The sequence below is a fragment of the Galleria mellonella genome, unplaced genomic scaffold, assembly GCF_026898425.1.
Source record: "Galleria mellonella isolate WM207_F2 unplaced genomic scaffold, CSIRO_AGI_GalMel_v1 utg65, whole genome shotgun sequence".
NCBI lineage: Eukaryota > Metazoa > Arthropoda > Insecta > Lepidoptera > Pyralidae > Galleria > Galleria mellonella.
Window position 1 is genome coordinate 7,419,022 of NW_026442138.1, and position 15,684 is coordinate 7,434,705.

General features: G+C 34.6%; 2 protein-coding genes across 3 annotated transcripts in view; one reads left to right on the top strand and one right to left on the bottom strand.

Annotated features, from left to right (window-relative positions):
* The window catches only part of LOC113519767 (cilia- and flagella-associated protein 36), a 16,711-nt gene extending 1,491 nt beyond the window's left edge, over positions 1 to 15,220 (bottom strand). Inside the window, exons 1-3 of one of the 2 annotated variants that reach the window (XM_052900368.1) lie at positions 15,086 to 15,220; positions 1,062 to 1,138; positions 484 to 687 (exon numbers count right to left, since the gene is read on the bottom strand). In XM_052900368.1, coding sequence (XP_052756328.1) covers positions 484 to 678 — 195 coding nt within the window. In that variant the 5' untranslated portion in view covers positions 679 to 687; positions 1,062 to 1,138; positions 15,086 to 15,220. Of the gene's footprint in view, positions 1 to 483; positions 688 to 1,061; positions 1,139 to 2,343; positions 2,567 to 15,085 lie in introns of those variants that run through there. The other variant, XM_026904963.3, reaches the window with a different exon arrangement.
* Positions 3,611 to 8,151, top strand: LOC113519769 (phosphatidylinositol N-acetylglucosaminyltransferase subunit H-like). Its single transcript, XM_026904964.3, has 4 exons — positions 3,611 to 4,170; positions 4,665 to 4,789; positions 5,420 to 5,509; positions 6,212 to 8,151. Exons 1-4 carry the CDS (start codon positions 3,888 to 3,890, stop codon positions 6,320 to 6,322), a joined length of 609 nt encoding a protein of 202 aa, XP_026760765.1. The 5' UTR covers positions 3,611 to 3,887; the 3' UTR covers positions 6,323 to 8,151.
* Positions 15,221 to 15,684: the final 464 nt, after the last annotated feature.

The window sequence follows — 15,684 nt, forward strand, 5'->3', positions numbered from 1 at the left end:
TTGAGACTTGTGGTTTGTGTTAAATATTTTGTAATTAAAGATAATTGAAGTAAGATTTCTAAATCGAGTAATTTTTATTATTAGGTATGAATGTGAAGCAACAGATTATACGCGATCTTTTCTTGAAAGTTTACACAATTATAATGTTTCTTGCAAGTACATGTATGTGTTTTTTCAACGTTGTAGCATACAAGAAAATAAAGACAAAAAATACGATATATTAATACTATATCAGTATAAAATAAATAAAACCACTCGCCAATTTAGAAACTTTGCCTTAAATTATCTTTAATTACAACAACAAAAAAAAAAAAAAACCACACGTCCCGATTCTAGCGCCATCTAGTAGTTCGTATCCAATTATGTTTAATGACCAACCACTTTGAGCCAGCCACAGCTATCCATGCGTTAATCATGAAGGACCGACGTTGACTTTTGTACATTATATAGCTTACAAATAAACTGGATCCTAAAATTGCCTACCTGTAGTTGGAGTTCGACATTCTTATGCGTCATCATCTTCACAAACATGTCGTAGTCATTGGCTGCCCAGATCTGCTCAAAGAGTCTTCGATGGAAATGTGCGGGCAGTCCGGCTAAATCGCGAGCAGAGAGTCTACATGCCGCTTCAAATTGATCTGCAGTGATCCCGATGTCATCCATGAACGAACCTAACATCACGTCCACCTGCGATTCAATAGATTTTAGGTGTATACAAGAAGTTTTCAATGGTATTCATTCGGTGAATAATGTAATGTAAATGGGTCCAAGTGGGCCTATTACTAATATTATGCTGTCAGATTCTCCTACACGTCGATCCCTGGAAACTCGTGGTACTTGTTACGATGGGCTATCTGACACAATTTCACCTTCAGGTGTCTTCCCTCACCAGTATTGTTTTAGCGTATACCAATAGCACATGCAAAGTTAACATTACATTTTTATTAGTTAAAAATATAAATACCTATTGTTTATATTTCTCAACAAAAAACAACTATATTATTCTACAGTTATTTACAGAGAAGAAATATCTATTAATGTTATTTCAATAAAATTCTTACCAAGTTACGATATTCATCATGAATCTTTTTATATTCTGGTCGGTCGAGGACTTCGCCATTTTCCGTAGGTTCAAAAGCTATAAGATAATTATATGCAATATTTAATATATTATAACACATTAAAAATGAACATAAGTTTTATATTTAATTTCTTATTAATTCGCTAAATATAATCCATCTACTTGTAACTGCCATAAAATCGCGTCGATGCCTGATCTTCACGCTAGGACACACTGTTACGAGAAACTGTATAGCGATCATTTAGGAGCATATTCTAGATCATTCAAACTCGAACCAATTTAGAAAAGTTCGTTTCGAATCTTAAAATCAAACCCACGACTTCACTTTTACACAGTAATATCCCTACTTTGGTATTGAGCAACGAAGACTGACAGTTATTATATATTTAAAAAACTTAAGCAAATAGTGATATTTAGCCGTCAAGGTCTACAGTTGGTGGTTATCTATTTACCTACAAATAGTTAAAACGTGGGTTTGAATTTGAAATAGGTAAGATTCTGAACTGTTATTTCTCTAAATTTATCTCATAACCTAATATTTTAATTTAATAATTTCACAAAATTATTGTTTTATGGACCATCATAAACTAAAATTATAATTTGCACTTAAATCTATTAGAAAATTAGTACATCTTCGACCATACAGTAAAGATTACGCTGTGATGTCGAATTGAAATTTTAATTTTAGTGATAGGTTTAGAGAAATGACGCCTCAGAATCGAACCCGTAATGTTGAGAGGGGGATGAGGTTCAGTTAGTGATTCAGTTGATAGCAATATACCCTGTCTGGTCTATGTCCATGCTGTCCTTTTTAAAAACCATTGTGGTTAATTCAAGATGAATTCATCACCATGGAACAACTGATCTGATTTCATTTTCACCTATCATCTCTCACTGGTATCCTGTTAATGTATATCGACAACGCAGGCGGGGATATCATTTCATTTTCATCCATTACAAAAAATAAATTGTCATAGTTCTGTACTTCTTAATCATAGTAACACTATGACAAAGATAATCTTCCATTTCTAAAGATGGTTAGCAAGTAAAGCCCGATTCTATTATTTCCCATATTTTATAATTAGATAGTTTTTGAAGTTTGTTAAATTTCTTTGTCTTTAGAATTAGAACTTTCAGAACATTATTAATAATGTAATAATTACAAATAATATCTAGCAATTCCTTGCAATAAAAAAAAAAAAAAATACTGGGTACCTATATCGATAGTCTCAGATTGAATAAGTACAATACACAATACATACGCAAAGATTTCTCTTCTATAAAAGTCTGCAACGGAATATTCCATACTGGACCGTGTAGGAAACCCACGAGAGAATCAAATACCCAAGCATTACTATCCAAATTTTCCATCTGGTAGATAACAAAATTAATACAATAACGAACAAGAAGTGTGTACAAACTATTCAGTAAGTATATTTTCACCCAGGTAACTGAGTAGGCAGAACATTACATTTTTATGACGTTTATTTGTAGTATCCGTTGTTATGGTTACTAGTCAATATAGCCCGTTAATTCATGCTCGACGTTTTTGTGATGTGATAGAATACAATGGTGTTATTAGTTGTCTACCTACTCTATTAAATGTAGGTAGACAGGTACCCCTTATACCAATATGATATATTTATATTCTAAAACGATCCATTACTTCCCTCTGTTGGACCTTTTATATCTTTGTATTAGTCGTGACGTAGCTTATGGAGGTTTGGTATATGGTTGGATTACGGCTATCCTCTGAACAATAATTACAATAATTTATTTACTTAAAAAACAATAAGTAACAATTTCAGATAAGAATATTTTTTTGTTGTTTTACTTTTTAGGGTGCGAGTTTTTAGTAGTTAGCTTATATAATATATAGTTTTTAATTTTTCTTTTTATTTAAATTATTTTCGGGCAATAATTTTATGATAAAAATATTTATAGATCTATTTAAACTTTAAACAGAAAATGTATTTAGCTCACAATCAAAGCGTGATTTTAGGAATTATTCCCAATTATTAGGCGGATAACGTAGTGATTACTTGTCCTGTGGTGCACGCAAGAAAAGCTTCGAGGAACAGCTAACAATATATTTTTTAAATGAAACATCGCATCATTAAAAAAATCAGTTCATGATTTTATGTCTTCTAGAGGGCGTAATATTCTATTTAATATGATGTCACTCTATAAACAGCAGATGATCAAAATGCTTTCAAAGAAAACAAATACAAACGGAATATGTCATATACATACATATATAACGATTAAAATCAGAACCCCCTTTTTTGCTTCGTCGTAGTCGAGTAAAAAGTGGGATAGTGGGATGGGAAATATCAGATATAAAGTTGGTAAAATATTCTTCAGATACTGGCCAATATTGGCAACAATGTATATTTCGACTGTGGCTTCGACGAATTGCGTAATAAAGACAAATGTTTTGGCAAAATGCAAAGAAAAAATATCCTAAAATTTGGTAAATTACACTAAAGAAGAAAAAAGAGAAACGTCAAGTGTCAAAAGTAGATGTTATTGTTTCAATGTCAATTGCCAGCTGCAGTTGATACTATCATAGAATGTTTTGTTTATCTCTGACTTAAATTTAAAATTTTACTTTTTACATATATTTACAGAAATTTGGGAATTTCTTTTAATATTGATTCATTTTTTGTATAACCATTAAGGAATTATGTGTTTACGAAATTGTCTGATAACTGTTTATTGCAAACTTCTCGGTTTGCGTTTATTCGCATAACCTTATCACAGATTCATATAAAATGATAACAAATACATTTTAAAACACTTAAAAATGGTAGAAAACGATAGAATAATAGAACACGAGAACGTAAACGGCGTTGGTTTGCTATTAAAAGTGGACAAAAGCAGCGGTTCTCCAAATTCCCGACACTTCACTATATCTTTCAAGAATAAACAGAATAGAAAATCCTGGATTAAAACATCATTATTTTTAGCCATATTGATGAATATAATAGCATTATGTTATGTGCACATTAATCTCACAGCAATATTAATCATAATAATTGTGTTATCATTCTTGGTATTCTTTTGGATAACTCACAGTGTGCAGTCTGGTATGTATTTTCAGTAAATGTTAAAACCATAGTTTAGTATTTACTTAGTTATATCTGGCAGTACTTTTTAAATTGTAATATGCTAACTTTGATAGTAAGAAGTACTGAAGTCTAAAAATCTGCAATTAATAATGTTCATAATATTCATACATGGTTGTAGCTCGAGGGGGGGGGGGGGGGGTTATTGAGTTATATATACATCCCTTCTAAAACATAATCAAAAGTCAAACTTTGGTTGCCAATCTGAATGCCAAGCATGGTAATTACAGGCACAACCACCTTTATGGGGGAGGCTATGTTGAACACTTAATAGCTGATAGGATACAATACAATGATTTAGTTAATTATTTGTTATAACATTTACAAATTATGGTATTGCCAAATGGATATTCAGTGGATATATTTAAAATGTTTATAGTAAAAATTTCAATACAAAAATAATCTAAAGATGGAGGTATTCAAGTCAAAGTAACATATATATTTTTTAATTACAGAAAGTCTATTAATTGTACCTACAGTGGGTATACAGAGTACCGTAAAATATGTAATTGGTAGGGAAGAAAATTTTGTTCCATGGTCCAGTGTGGATGATGTTATTATCAATGAAGTCATTAAATTGGTAAGTATTTGTAAATTTATTAATAACTGGTTTTCACCCATGACTTTGAATGACTGAGATATGCACCACCTACCTATTTATTCTTTAATTTCTTCCTTCCACCCATAGGTTGTCTGGAAGAGATTGCTTAGTAATAAGACCATCTTTTGTACTACATTATACTTATTGAAAAATCTTCAACAAGTCCTGTAATATTAGTACAATAAAGTGTTAAATAAATAAATATGTTGATCGACCGGTCTGTCCGACCAGGACGTCTGTCCTTCTGCATCCTAAATAGTAAATATGTGTACCAAATTTTGTGACAAATGGTTGAGCTGTTAAGACCTAAAGTTTTTTGTGTATTCAGATTATATATATCTTTAAAATGAAAAGAAAGAATACTAATCTGTTTCTGAATTTTTTAAATACATGTATGGTATATGTTTGTTGCATACATGTAAAAGTCAGCGTAAAAAGGTCTTCATATCAAGGGGTGCAACCTTCATTTGTATTTATTAATTTAATAAAATGAGGTTATTTTCCCCTATTTAAAAATAAATCCAATATAAATTTTCCATTATTATTATTTTTTTTTTATGTAAAATGTTTGCTGTTTTGTAATTACAAAGTAATAATGTAAATTTTCAGAATCGAGTGCTGTACTATCTTACAATTTTGGTAAAAACAAATCAGTCGAGTCAAGATGCAGAAACAATAAAATTAATGCCTTTATTTAAGGTATGTAATTATTTATTATTGTTACCATAATATTACATTAATTCTTAACAACATATTATTATTTATTAACCTATATAGAGAGAAAAAAAAATATACTATCTTGGGGTTTTTTCCTAAAGATAGATGACACAATTTTGTGTGATGGCTTTTTTAGATGTTATATTTCATATTAAAACATCAGTTTTTAAGTTGGAATAAGGCCATATAGTTTTTTTTAATTTATTTAGTTTTTTGCTCTTGATTATATATATGATATTTCGAGCCTTAGAGAGTTTAATTTTTGCAACAAAAATGGAAAAAATATAGTTTTTGACTTTTACAATGTTGAGTAAGTATTGCAAATTACTTTTGATGATTGAAGTTGCAAACCCAAAACTCAAATGAGGGATTAATAAATAATACCATATGCTATAAAGCCGTTAATGGCTACTGCTGTACAAAGGCTTCCATCTATTGGGAGGTTTTGGGAGTAGTTTTTGACGTTTTTTGGCAGGCAGGTTAGCAACCGCAGTTAGTCATTGGAGATATTTTAAGAGGGATGCTGCTGCCCATCCCTTGACCTTTAAATTCCCCTAAGTCGCCTCTTACGAGACCCACGGTAAAGGAAGGGGTGGTCTATTCTATGCCGGGACCACAAGGCAAATAATAATAAAAAATAATTAAGAGATTTAATAATTTGAAATACTATTTACACATTTTCAGTATACAAAACCAAGACTGCGTATGTTAGAGACAGTATACTCAGAGTTGCAAACGCTACTAACCGAGATAAATGGTGACCACACAGCTAAAGGATCGGGAGATACGAGATGAAGATTATTCTGGTATACCCATTTGAGAAGCCATGATAGGATGTATTGGAGCCGAGTATAGACTCGATTTGATAGAGAATTAAACATTGCTTAACGATGGTTGAGGATGTGGAAGTAGAGGGATTAGTAATCCTATAATATGTATTCAGCTTAGATTATATAGATAGAGCATCGAATATCAAAAACCGGTCAACTTTTTGTCAGCTAATTGTCAAATTTGTTGATTCGTTTTCTTTTATTATTGTACCATACTTACTTACGCACGCGGCGTATCCTGACGTATAAAATAAATATAGAAGTTCTAAAGTAATCACTCATAATTATTTATCACGCAACATTGTATCAAAAAGTTGACTCGCGTGTTTTGAAGCATTTGAATGGAGACACTCCATCTATATAACCTAAGGTATTTAGTTTGTTCAGGATGGATATAATCCATCTAGTTAGGGAATATCATGCTGGTAGAGGATGATTTCAAATCTTGGGCTATTATCATGCAGTAAAGTCGGCAATTATTGTCGGCAAAGTGTTTGAAGCGTTTTCATGAACACGACATTAGGTTTTCGAGCTAAATCGAGTTAAAGAAAAGATCAGTTACTTCAAATACCTCATAAACATTTGAACTTTATGAACAAGTTACTCATTTTAAGGTATCCTATAGGATTATGGTGTTATGCCTCCATATTATACCCTTCAAATCGAAACATAGTTTTCGATTTTGATAAATTTTCAGATTTTGATAAATGTAGATATGCATCATAATCAGGTATACATTTGATGTTTAAAATTCTTGTTATAAAGTCATCTTTTACCTTTTTTCCTTGCCTTCGAATATCCCATATATAATTTGCACATTGTTTCACATGTTTTACAATAACATATATTCTATAACTAGCTTTTACTTGCGGCTTTGTCCGCATATGTTAATATAATAATGTTTGTACATATGATAATGTTTATTTGTATGTATATATTTGTATACACTTGTGTGTGATGGTGTGAATAGCTTTAACCATTTAATTCCTATTTATATTGAAATAATATTGTAAACATACTATTTCAGTAAAAGGAAAATATAAAAATTAAGAAGAGGTATTACCACACTATCAAACATTATTGTGAAGATATACAGTAAATAGCTCATGTCAGAAATACTCATACAAACTCGTTAAATTAAATTAAAAAAAAATTTACAATCAAATGTGTTAGACATGTGTATAGTAGGTATAAGACATGCTTAAAATTTTGAGAATTTGGATATAACCATAGTTTAATATAAAAAAATATGCATTTGTTAACATTAATATTAAGAATTATATTCTTTGGTAATTTTTATGTTACAAAAGAACCCATCGTTTGTATTTTAGTTACGGGTTCTATAACTCCATGACTTAATGTAAATATTTCAAAAGTAGTGTCCGACCGAAACAGGTTTTACAGCCGAAACCGAAACCGAACTTTCGGCTTTGGTCTGAGTTTCGGCCGAAACCGAAACCTACTAAAACATATTTAAAATTTTTCTTCTATACTGAAATCTATCATAGAAATATGTCATATATATTCGTTACATACGGAAACTAAGGCCGAAAGTAGAATTTCTGGCCGAAACTAGCCGAAACCAAAACCGAAACCGAAAGTTCGGCCGAACACTATTCAAAATTCTAAATATTTAAATTTATTTTAGCTATTAAGTGATTTTTTTTGTTATAAGTCTACATTATTGTAATATTCCACTAAATATTCTTGTTCATAATATGTGTTTGCTCAAGATAATTTGTATAATTGTAATATTACATTCCATATTAAAAATTATACGAACAAATAAATAAATTGTAGTTATTTCTCAATTTATGTATCTAGTTATATAAAAAAAAAACAGCAGAAAAAAACTACATGCATTATTTCTATCCAGCCAGTAAAGTTTATAGTCGAACATATTAAAATATTGTAAACATTTTGCTAAAATATAAACGTCGAAAAACGATGTTTTCTGCGATTCTGAAAATACTTATTTTTTTACATTTTATAGAACTCTTCCCAAAGATATACGTATTGAAAAATAATGAAAAATTTAATACCTACTAATTTGACTGTTGTAAACTCTGTAATAAGTTTTAATTTTTGCACGCCTACATTGTGGCAAAATAAGTTTGAACTATAATTTTCTTCTGATATATATATATATATATATATATATATATATATATATATATATATATATATATATATATATATAGTATAAAGCATAGGCTGTAATAAATGCCGTCAGTATATAAATTTTTGCAGATTTTTTAAGTAAACTGTAAAATGAAAGCTTTTGCATAGTTATTTTTTTTATTAATTGTCTTGCGAAAAGTTATTTTAGATACAAAAAATTATTGTAGATACACAATTTGGGTACTAAATTCATGATTTCAATCTAACGTGTCTACAAAATATCTCGAACGTCGGTATTTTTTTACGATTAAAGTCACTGGTTTTTTTGCCTTTTAAAATGCACATTTTGTCATATGAAAGGTATTTGCGTCATCTATCTCTAGTTGCGACATCTATTTAAAACTATATCTAGCACTACAATAAGCTAAATTTAGTGTTCCAGTGAACGTGTAAGTACACCACGTATATGTAGATATTATCTATAAGTGATTTCCGGTCGCATGTGACAAAGATAAAATTTTATCACAAGATCGTTCATTCTGCCGATGGACTTTTATAATTTTAGCAATTTCTGAACTACTGTTTCTAATTTTCAATCGATACTAAAGCAGTTTTGTACTTCTATAAAATGAATTATATAAAAAAAAAAAAAAAAACTATACGAATCGTTCCACGACACAAAGAGTACCCGTATATTATAACTCCGTTTACATAAACAATACAATTCATTTTGCATAACATGCTGAGTTTCCTTTTAACGGGTGATACTGGTATGGCTACCCCATCTGCGCCATCAGTATATGCTGGCGGAGCATCAGTAAATGATAATGTGAGGATGAAAAGGTCAGCTAACCGATCAGGATGAATTCATCTGAAATTAATTATGATGGTTTCCAGGAGGGACCACGAGGAGGTCTACTTGATAGTGTATATAATTAGAAATAGGACTGTTAGTCTCCATTACTATCTAATAATACTTTTTTCCCCAATCCGCTGAGTTTGATAGTCATTTTGCACTCACGGCATAATATTAACGGACTAGTATAGTTTAAACGGCTGGTTATGATTTTACATAACCCGAGTTTACATACTATTGTATTTTTTTTTTAATGGATAATAAAGGAATATTAACACCGCCCACGCTAACGTTATACAGTGGCTGGCAGTAGTAAAGGATGATAGATGAGAATAAAAAGAAAGGTCAGTTAGCCCATCGTGATGAATACACCTGGAATTCAGCACGAGTTTCCAGGAAGGATCCCGTGGCGGTCGACCTGACCTGATCTGACCTGACTGATATACCCTATATGTTAGTAATGGAACTGGTAGTTCGCATTACTAACAATCCTTAAGACTATTGTATTTTTAGTTGATGATCTTATGTCTATATTTTGGTCTAGCTTACATTCGCGATTTCGCGTAATCGGGATGTACATTGACTAGGCTTTTTTTTTTTTTTTTTTTACAACACAGGGGGCAAACGAGCATGCGGCTCACCTGATGGTAAGTGACTACCGCCGCCCATGATCACCCACGACACCAGCGGCATTGCAGGTGTGCTGCCGGCCTTTTAAAAATGAATATACTCTTTTCTTGAAGGTTATGTTGTCGTATCGGTTCGGAAATACTGCTGCTGGAAGTTGATTCCAAAGAATGGTTGTGCGTGGAAGAAAGTGCCTTGAAAAACGCACGGTGGAAGACCGCCACTCGTCCAGATGATTGGGATGAAACTTTAGTTTGTGGCGGGTTGTACGGTGGTGAAAATCAGCAGCAGGTATCAATCCGAACAATTCCTCAGAACACTCCCCATGATAAATTCGGTAGAAGATGCACAGAGACGCAACATCTCTGCGCAGTTTCAATGGGTCAAGTCGGACAGTAAGGCGTTGACTATCGATAATTCGAGCCGCCCGACTTTGAATGCGGTCTAACGGAAGGAGTTGGTACTGTGGCGCTCCTGCCCACAGGTGAGAACAGTATTCCATATGCGGCCTGACTTGGGCTTTATATAATTTCAGGCGGTGTTCTGGCATGAAATATCGTCTCACCCTATTGAGCACTCCTAACTTTTTGGAAGCTATCTTAGCCTTCTCCTCCAGATGACCGCAAAACTGGACGTCGCAAGATATATCAACGCCCAGAATTCCTAGACTTGACTTTTTATCAAGGGAAGTGCCCTGAAAGTGAGGAGATACGACAAACGGCGTCTTTTTTGCGGTAAACGCGCAGACTTGTGTCTTTTTGGGGTTAAATTGGACAAGATTTTGTTCACCCCAGATCGAAACTTGATGGAGTGAAGTTTCGATTTCAGACACAAGTCTATTCCGGCACTCATCGGTATGTGCCCGCGAGATCTTTGCATGACCGGTATATAATGTATCTCCTGTACTGTCGTCCGCATAGCAATGAATATTACTTATCTGTAACATATCATTGATATGCAGAAGAAACAGAGTCGGAGATAGTACACAGCCTTGCGGGACACCAGCATTCAAAGGTTTTAAATCAGAGCATGCACCGTCGACTACGACCTTAATGCTACGTTCCTTGAGAAAACTGGCGACCCAAATGCACAGTCTCGCAGGCAACCCAAATGAAGGTAGCTTTGAAAGCAGCGCTCTATGCCACACCCGATCAAAGGCCTTCGCAATATCCAGACTAACTGCTAAGGCCTCTCCCTTACTCTCGATTGCCACTGCCCATCGGTGTGTTAAGTAAGCTAAAAGATCACCGGCCGAACGTCCCTGTCGAAAGCCATACTGGCGATCACAGATCAGCCGGTGCTCTTCTAGGTACCGGAGCAGTTGACGGTTAATGATGGATTCCATAACCTTCGAGAATAAGTAAGTGATAGCTATGGGCCTATAGTTAGCTGGATCTGAGCGATCTCCCTTTTTAGGGATCGGATGCACCAGAGCAGTCTTCCAAAACTTTGGGACTATGCCCGATGAGTAGCTAAGCCGAAAAAGACGCGTAAGAACCGGAGCCAACTCTGGTGCGCACGTCCTAAGCACAATTGGAGGAATACCATCAGGCCCACTCGACTTATGGATTTCGAGGGAGAAAAGTGCTCTACGCACTGAGCTATGCGTGAATTTAATGTCAGGCATAGAGCTCCTACAACACGTGATGGTCGGTGGTGGTTTCTCCCCGTCATCCAATGTCGAGTTTGACGCAAAGATGGATCCAAGAAGATCGGCCTTTTCTTTAGCGTTCTGGGCCAACGAGTCATCCTCCCTGCGCAAAGGTGGAAAAGATGACTTACAGAAATTTCCTTGTGCAGCTTTGGCAAGAGACCAGAAAGCTCGAGTCCCAGAGGGCAAACTAGCCAGTCTCTTGCCAATTCTACTAATATGCTCTGACTTCGCTGTGGCTATAACTCTTTTGAAAGACCTAGAGGCAGAGTTATATTTCTTTTTAAGAGCACTGGTGTTAGGATCTCGCGACGCCACACCTTTAGCCCAGGTTAGGAAGCACTCCTGTTTCAGACGAGATGCTGTTCTACAGGAGGCTCCATACCAGGGCTGGGATTTCCCGCCGACGGGCACCACAGAGTTAGGAATAAATAATTCCATTCCCTGAAGCACCACATCAGCAATGGAATCGGCAATGGCGTCGGGATCATCCAGTGTGAAGCAAACCTGCCTCCATGGGTAAGATGCGAAAAAAATCCGCATCTCATCCCAATCTGCCGACCTGTAGTGCCAAATGCGACGTCTACCCGTAGAACGAGGTGGAGTCGGACTCGTAAGAGGCACTTCGCTCCGCACCAAACAGTGATCCGACGATCCAAGCGGGGCTTCGACGGAGATCACATAGTTGTCTGGGTGGGTGGTCAGCAGAAGGTCCAGCAGTGAAGGTGAATGGTCCAACACATCAGGGATTCGCGTAGGCGAGGAAACAAGCTGTGTCAGACCATAAGCCAAAGCAAAGTCATGAACAGATCTTCCCGCATAGTCGGTTGTACGCGAACCAAGCCATTCGGCATGGTGGGCATTAAAGTCGCCAACAATCACGACTTCAGCGGAAGGAATCTGCTCAAGCAGGGAATCTGTAGCCATTTGGACGTGCTCAATTAGTTGGTCGGTTTCAGTGTTACCGCTGTGGGACCTGTATAGGCACGCATAGATGCGGGGATGGTCATTGCAATCTACGCGCAGCCATAGAATGGACAGGTCCGTACCTTCAAGAGTCCCAAGGCGTCGACAGCAGATATCCTCTCTGACATACGCACATACACCGGCACGCGAAACAAAACAATGTTCAAGCTTATACCCCGGGTAGGTCAGGTATGATGTTTCGTTAGGAGGGGATATCTGTGTCTCCGTGAGGAAGAGCAATGCCGGCCGCGCCGTTTCTAGGTGGTGGCTAAAAAGTAGCTTGTTTCTTACATTCCATAGAGTACCTCTATATCTAAATTCAATGTGATTGGTTAAGCTGTTTGTTACCTCTATCAGGTGATGAACAAACTCACATTTATAATATTAGTAAGAATATAATTTACTGTGTCTCGATTGTAAATCAAATCCATTCAGTCATTTCAGCTTATGCTTAAAATATTGTTTACGTATTTTTGTTTATACAAAATGTTTTATCGACATTTTACGTGTTCTTGTTTTATATCACATATTTGACATTAGTAAAAATTTGCAATTAATTAAATAGATTACATACAAATAATTAGTTAGTTTGGAAACTGCATTAACATGAGAATATGCATTAGGTATCTAATAATGTATTTTAGTGGAATGATTTGCAATTGGTGTAAATCCAGCGAAATTAATATGTGCACACTGGCTCAAATTCAGCGGCCTCGTTTCAGCGCGCTCGTAATAAGTAATTGGAAGATTTAAACTCAGATCATCAATAGAGTACACGTTATTTATCGTGTGTTAAAGGAGGTAATACCATATAGTAATTAAGATTACAATAAACAATATTGTTATCAAATACGGAATGGAATGTGCGTTCGAGTCTGGGAAAATGTTCGAATGAACTTGATTCCGAGTTGAAGTACATTGATTCTTATTGGATATACGGTGTATTTTTGTATTGAATGATAGGTTCGTCTTACTTAGCTGCCTCATCTGATGGAAAGTGATAGCAAGACTTAAGTTGAAACGTACTATAAGATATAATTTTGACTTTATAGAATGACAATGAAATGGGAGGGAGGGGGGAAGGAATTGTTAGTAATGCGGATTACTAGTCTGATTGCTAGCAATATACCCTGGTCGACCTCCACGTGCCCCCCCCCCCCCCCATGGAAACCATCGTACTGAACTCCAGGAGTATTTATCACGATGAGCTAATTGACTTTTTTTCATTCTCACCTGTGATCCCTCACTGGTACCCCACTAGTTTATAACGCAGGCGGGACTACCGTTCCATTAGCATCCATTGAAAAATGGAATGGCAACCCTGCCTGCGCTAACGGTATGCGCTAGCAGGGCACCATCGAGGAGATGACATGTGAAAGCAGGTCAGATGCTCGTCATAACGAATTTGTTAAGAATTAATTGCGATGGCTTCAGGAGTGACTATGTAGACTTGCTAGGTCGACATCTGACGACACCTGCTAATCTTCCATCCTGACCTTTGACTTAACCAAAGATTGAGTATTTACAAACTCTCACCTAGCAAGTTGCAAGTGGGATTTCATGTTTGTTTTGAACATTTGTAGGTTAGTTTCGTAACAGAAACAAAACCAAAACAAGAGCGGTAAGTCAAATCTAATTGCTCCATTGATTTTCAGCAACGATTCGTCGGCTCCCATATTATATCCCGTCTACTCGTGACTGCACAAATTAACACCTCGCTTGCTGAGAACGAAGTACGACGTACGACGTACACTTCTGACAAAAATATTAGACTCTTATATTCTGAAAGCTTTCTAAAAGGGAGGAATAGATACAAATAGATAAATACTGTTAAAAGAAGACAGCAGTGAACTTAGTAAAAACACAAAATAAAAATGAAATCACACTGACAAAACTGTGACAAGTGAACAATATAATATCAATTACTAATATTATTATAATAATATATTTTAGGCATTGACTAATCCATAAACAATAAAATTTTATCACATGACAAATTAAAAATAAAACAGACAAATAAATAAAAAATATAAAACAAATATTATATTCTGTACTTATATTTTATTTGTCTCAAGTCGCACTTTTTTCATAATTGAAAACACCACCTGTATTGTTTATTGTTTCTATCAATTATTTCAAATTTTCGATACAGAATTTACTTAGGAAATCTGAATTCAAGTATGTAGGTACCTATCTGGTGTCTTTTAGGCTCTATTGCACCTAATTTAGAAATAATAATTGACACGCAAACTAAATGCATTTATGTAAGTCTGTATCTTTGAAATTAATGATAGATCATTTGAGATGTACCTCATCTGGAAGGTCGCATATCTATGTAACGACAGACGATTTTGATAAAATTTCTATTGGAATTCGATCTAAAATTGACGGTGTATTGAGGTAACAAATAAAAGAAAAAATAATATCTAATTGATAACTTCTTTATTAAGGACGGTTAAAATTTATGTAAATAAATGATTTATAGTTGTAAAGATACCAAAACTTACGTGTGAAGTGTACGCGTTAGCTAGACGTAATTACACATACGCGTTCTATATACGAATTAAACGTTTAACTCATTCACGGGGCGGTAAAACCGTTTCCCAGGACTGAACGTTTCAGGTAATGTCTAGTCGTTCGGTAACGCCTGCGAATTATCGTTACTCATAATTATACCTATTGAAGTGACGGTCTTTACTTATAAGTCCTACAAATCACAATGTTCAAATCTTTGTCTTGCTATTATTTATGTGATAGATAAAATTATTGTAGGTGGTGTTGCATCACATTCATTGTATACTCTTCTCCAATATCTCAAAAAGAAGATAAATGGAAATAAAGTATGGCATGCAAATGAAAATATGGCAGAAAAATTACGAGATATGGATGCATAACATCGTAATTCTCAGGAATGGTTACGCATGAGGGATATCATAGTTTAGTGTATTTTATAATGTCTATGATGCTGATCATGTCTATAGGCAACGGTTATTATAACGGGTTTTTATACTTTCCATCAGGTTGCCATTATATTAAAAAATAATATATTAGTGACGGGATCAAATTAACAATTACGTTCAGAATTATTAGTATTAACTTTTCGTGT

Excerpts from the sequence above, each read along its gene's own strand:
- LOC113519769 (XM_026904964.3), top strand. The coding sequence starts at position 3,888 with ATGGTAGAAAACGATAGAATAATAGAACACGAGAACGTAAACGGCGTT. Across the intron at positions 4,171-4,664 it reads AACTCACAGTGTGCAGTCTG|AAAGTCTATTAATTGTACCT; the intron begins GTATGTATTTTC and ends TTTTAATTACAG. Across the intron at positions 5,510-6,211 it reads AATTAATGCCTTTATTTAAG|TATACAAAACCAAGACTGCG; the intron begins GTATGTAATTAT and ends ACACATTTTCAG.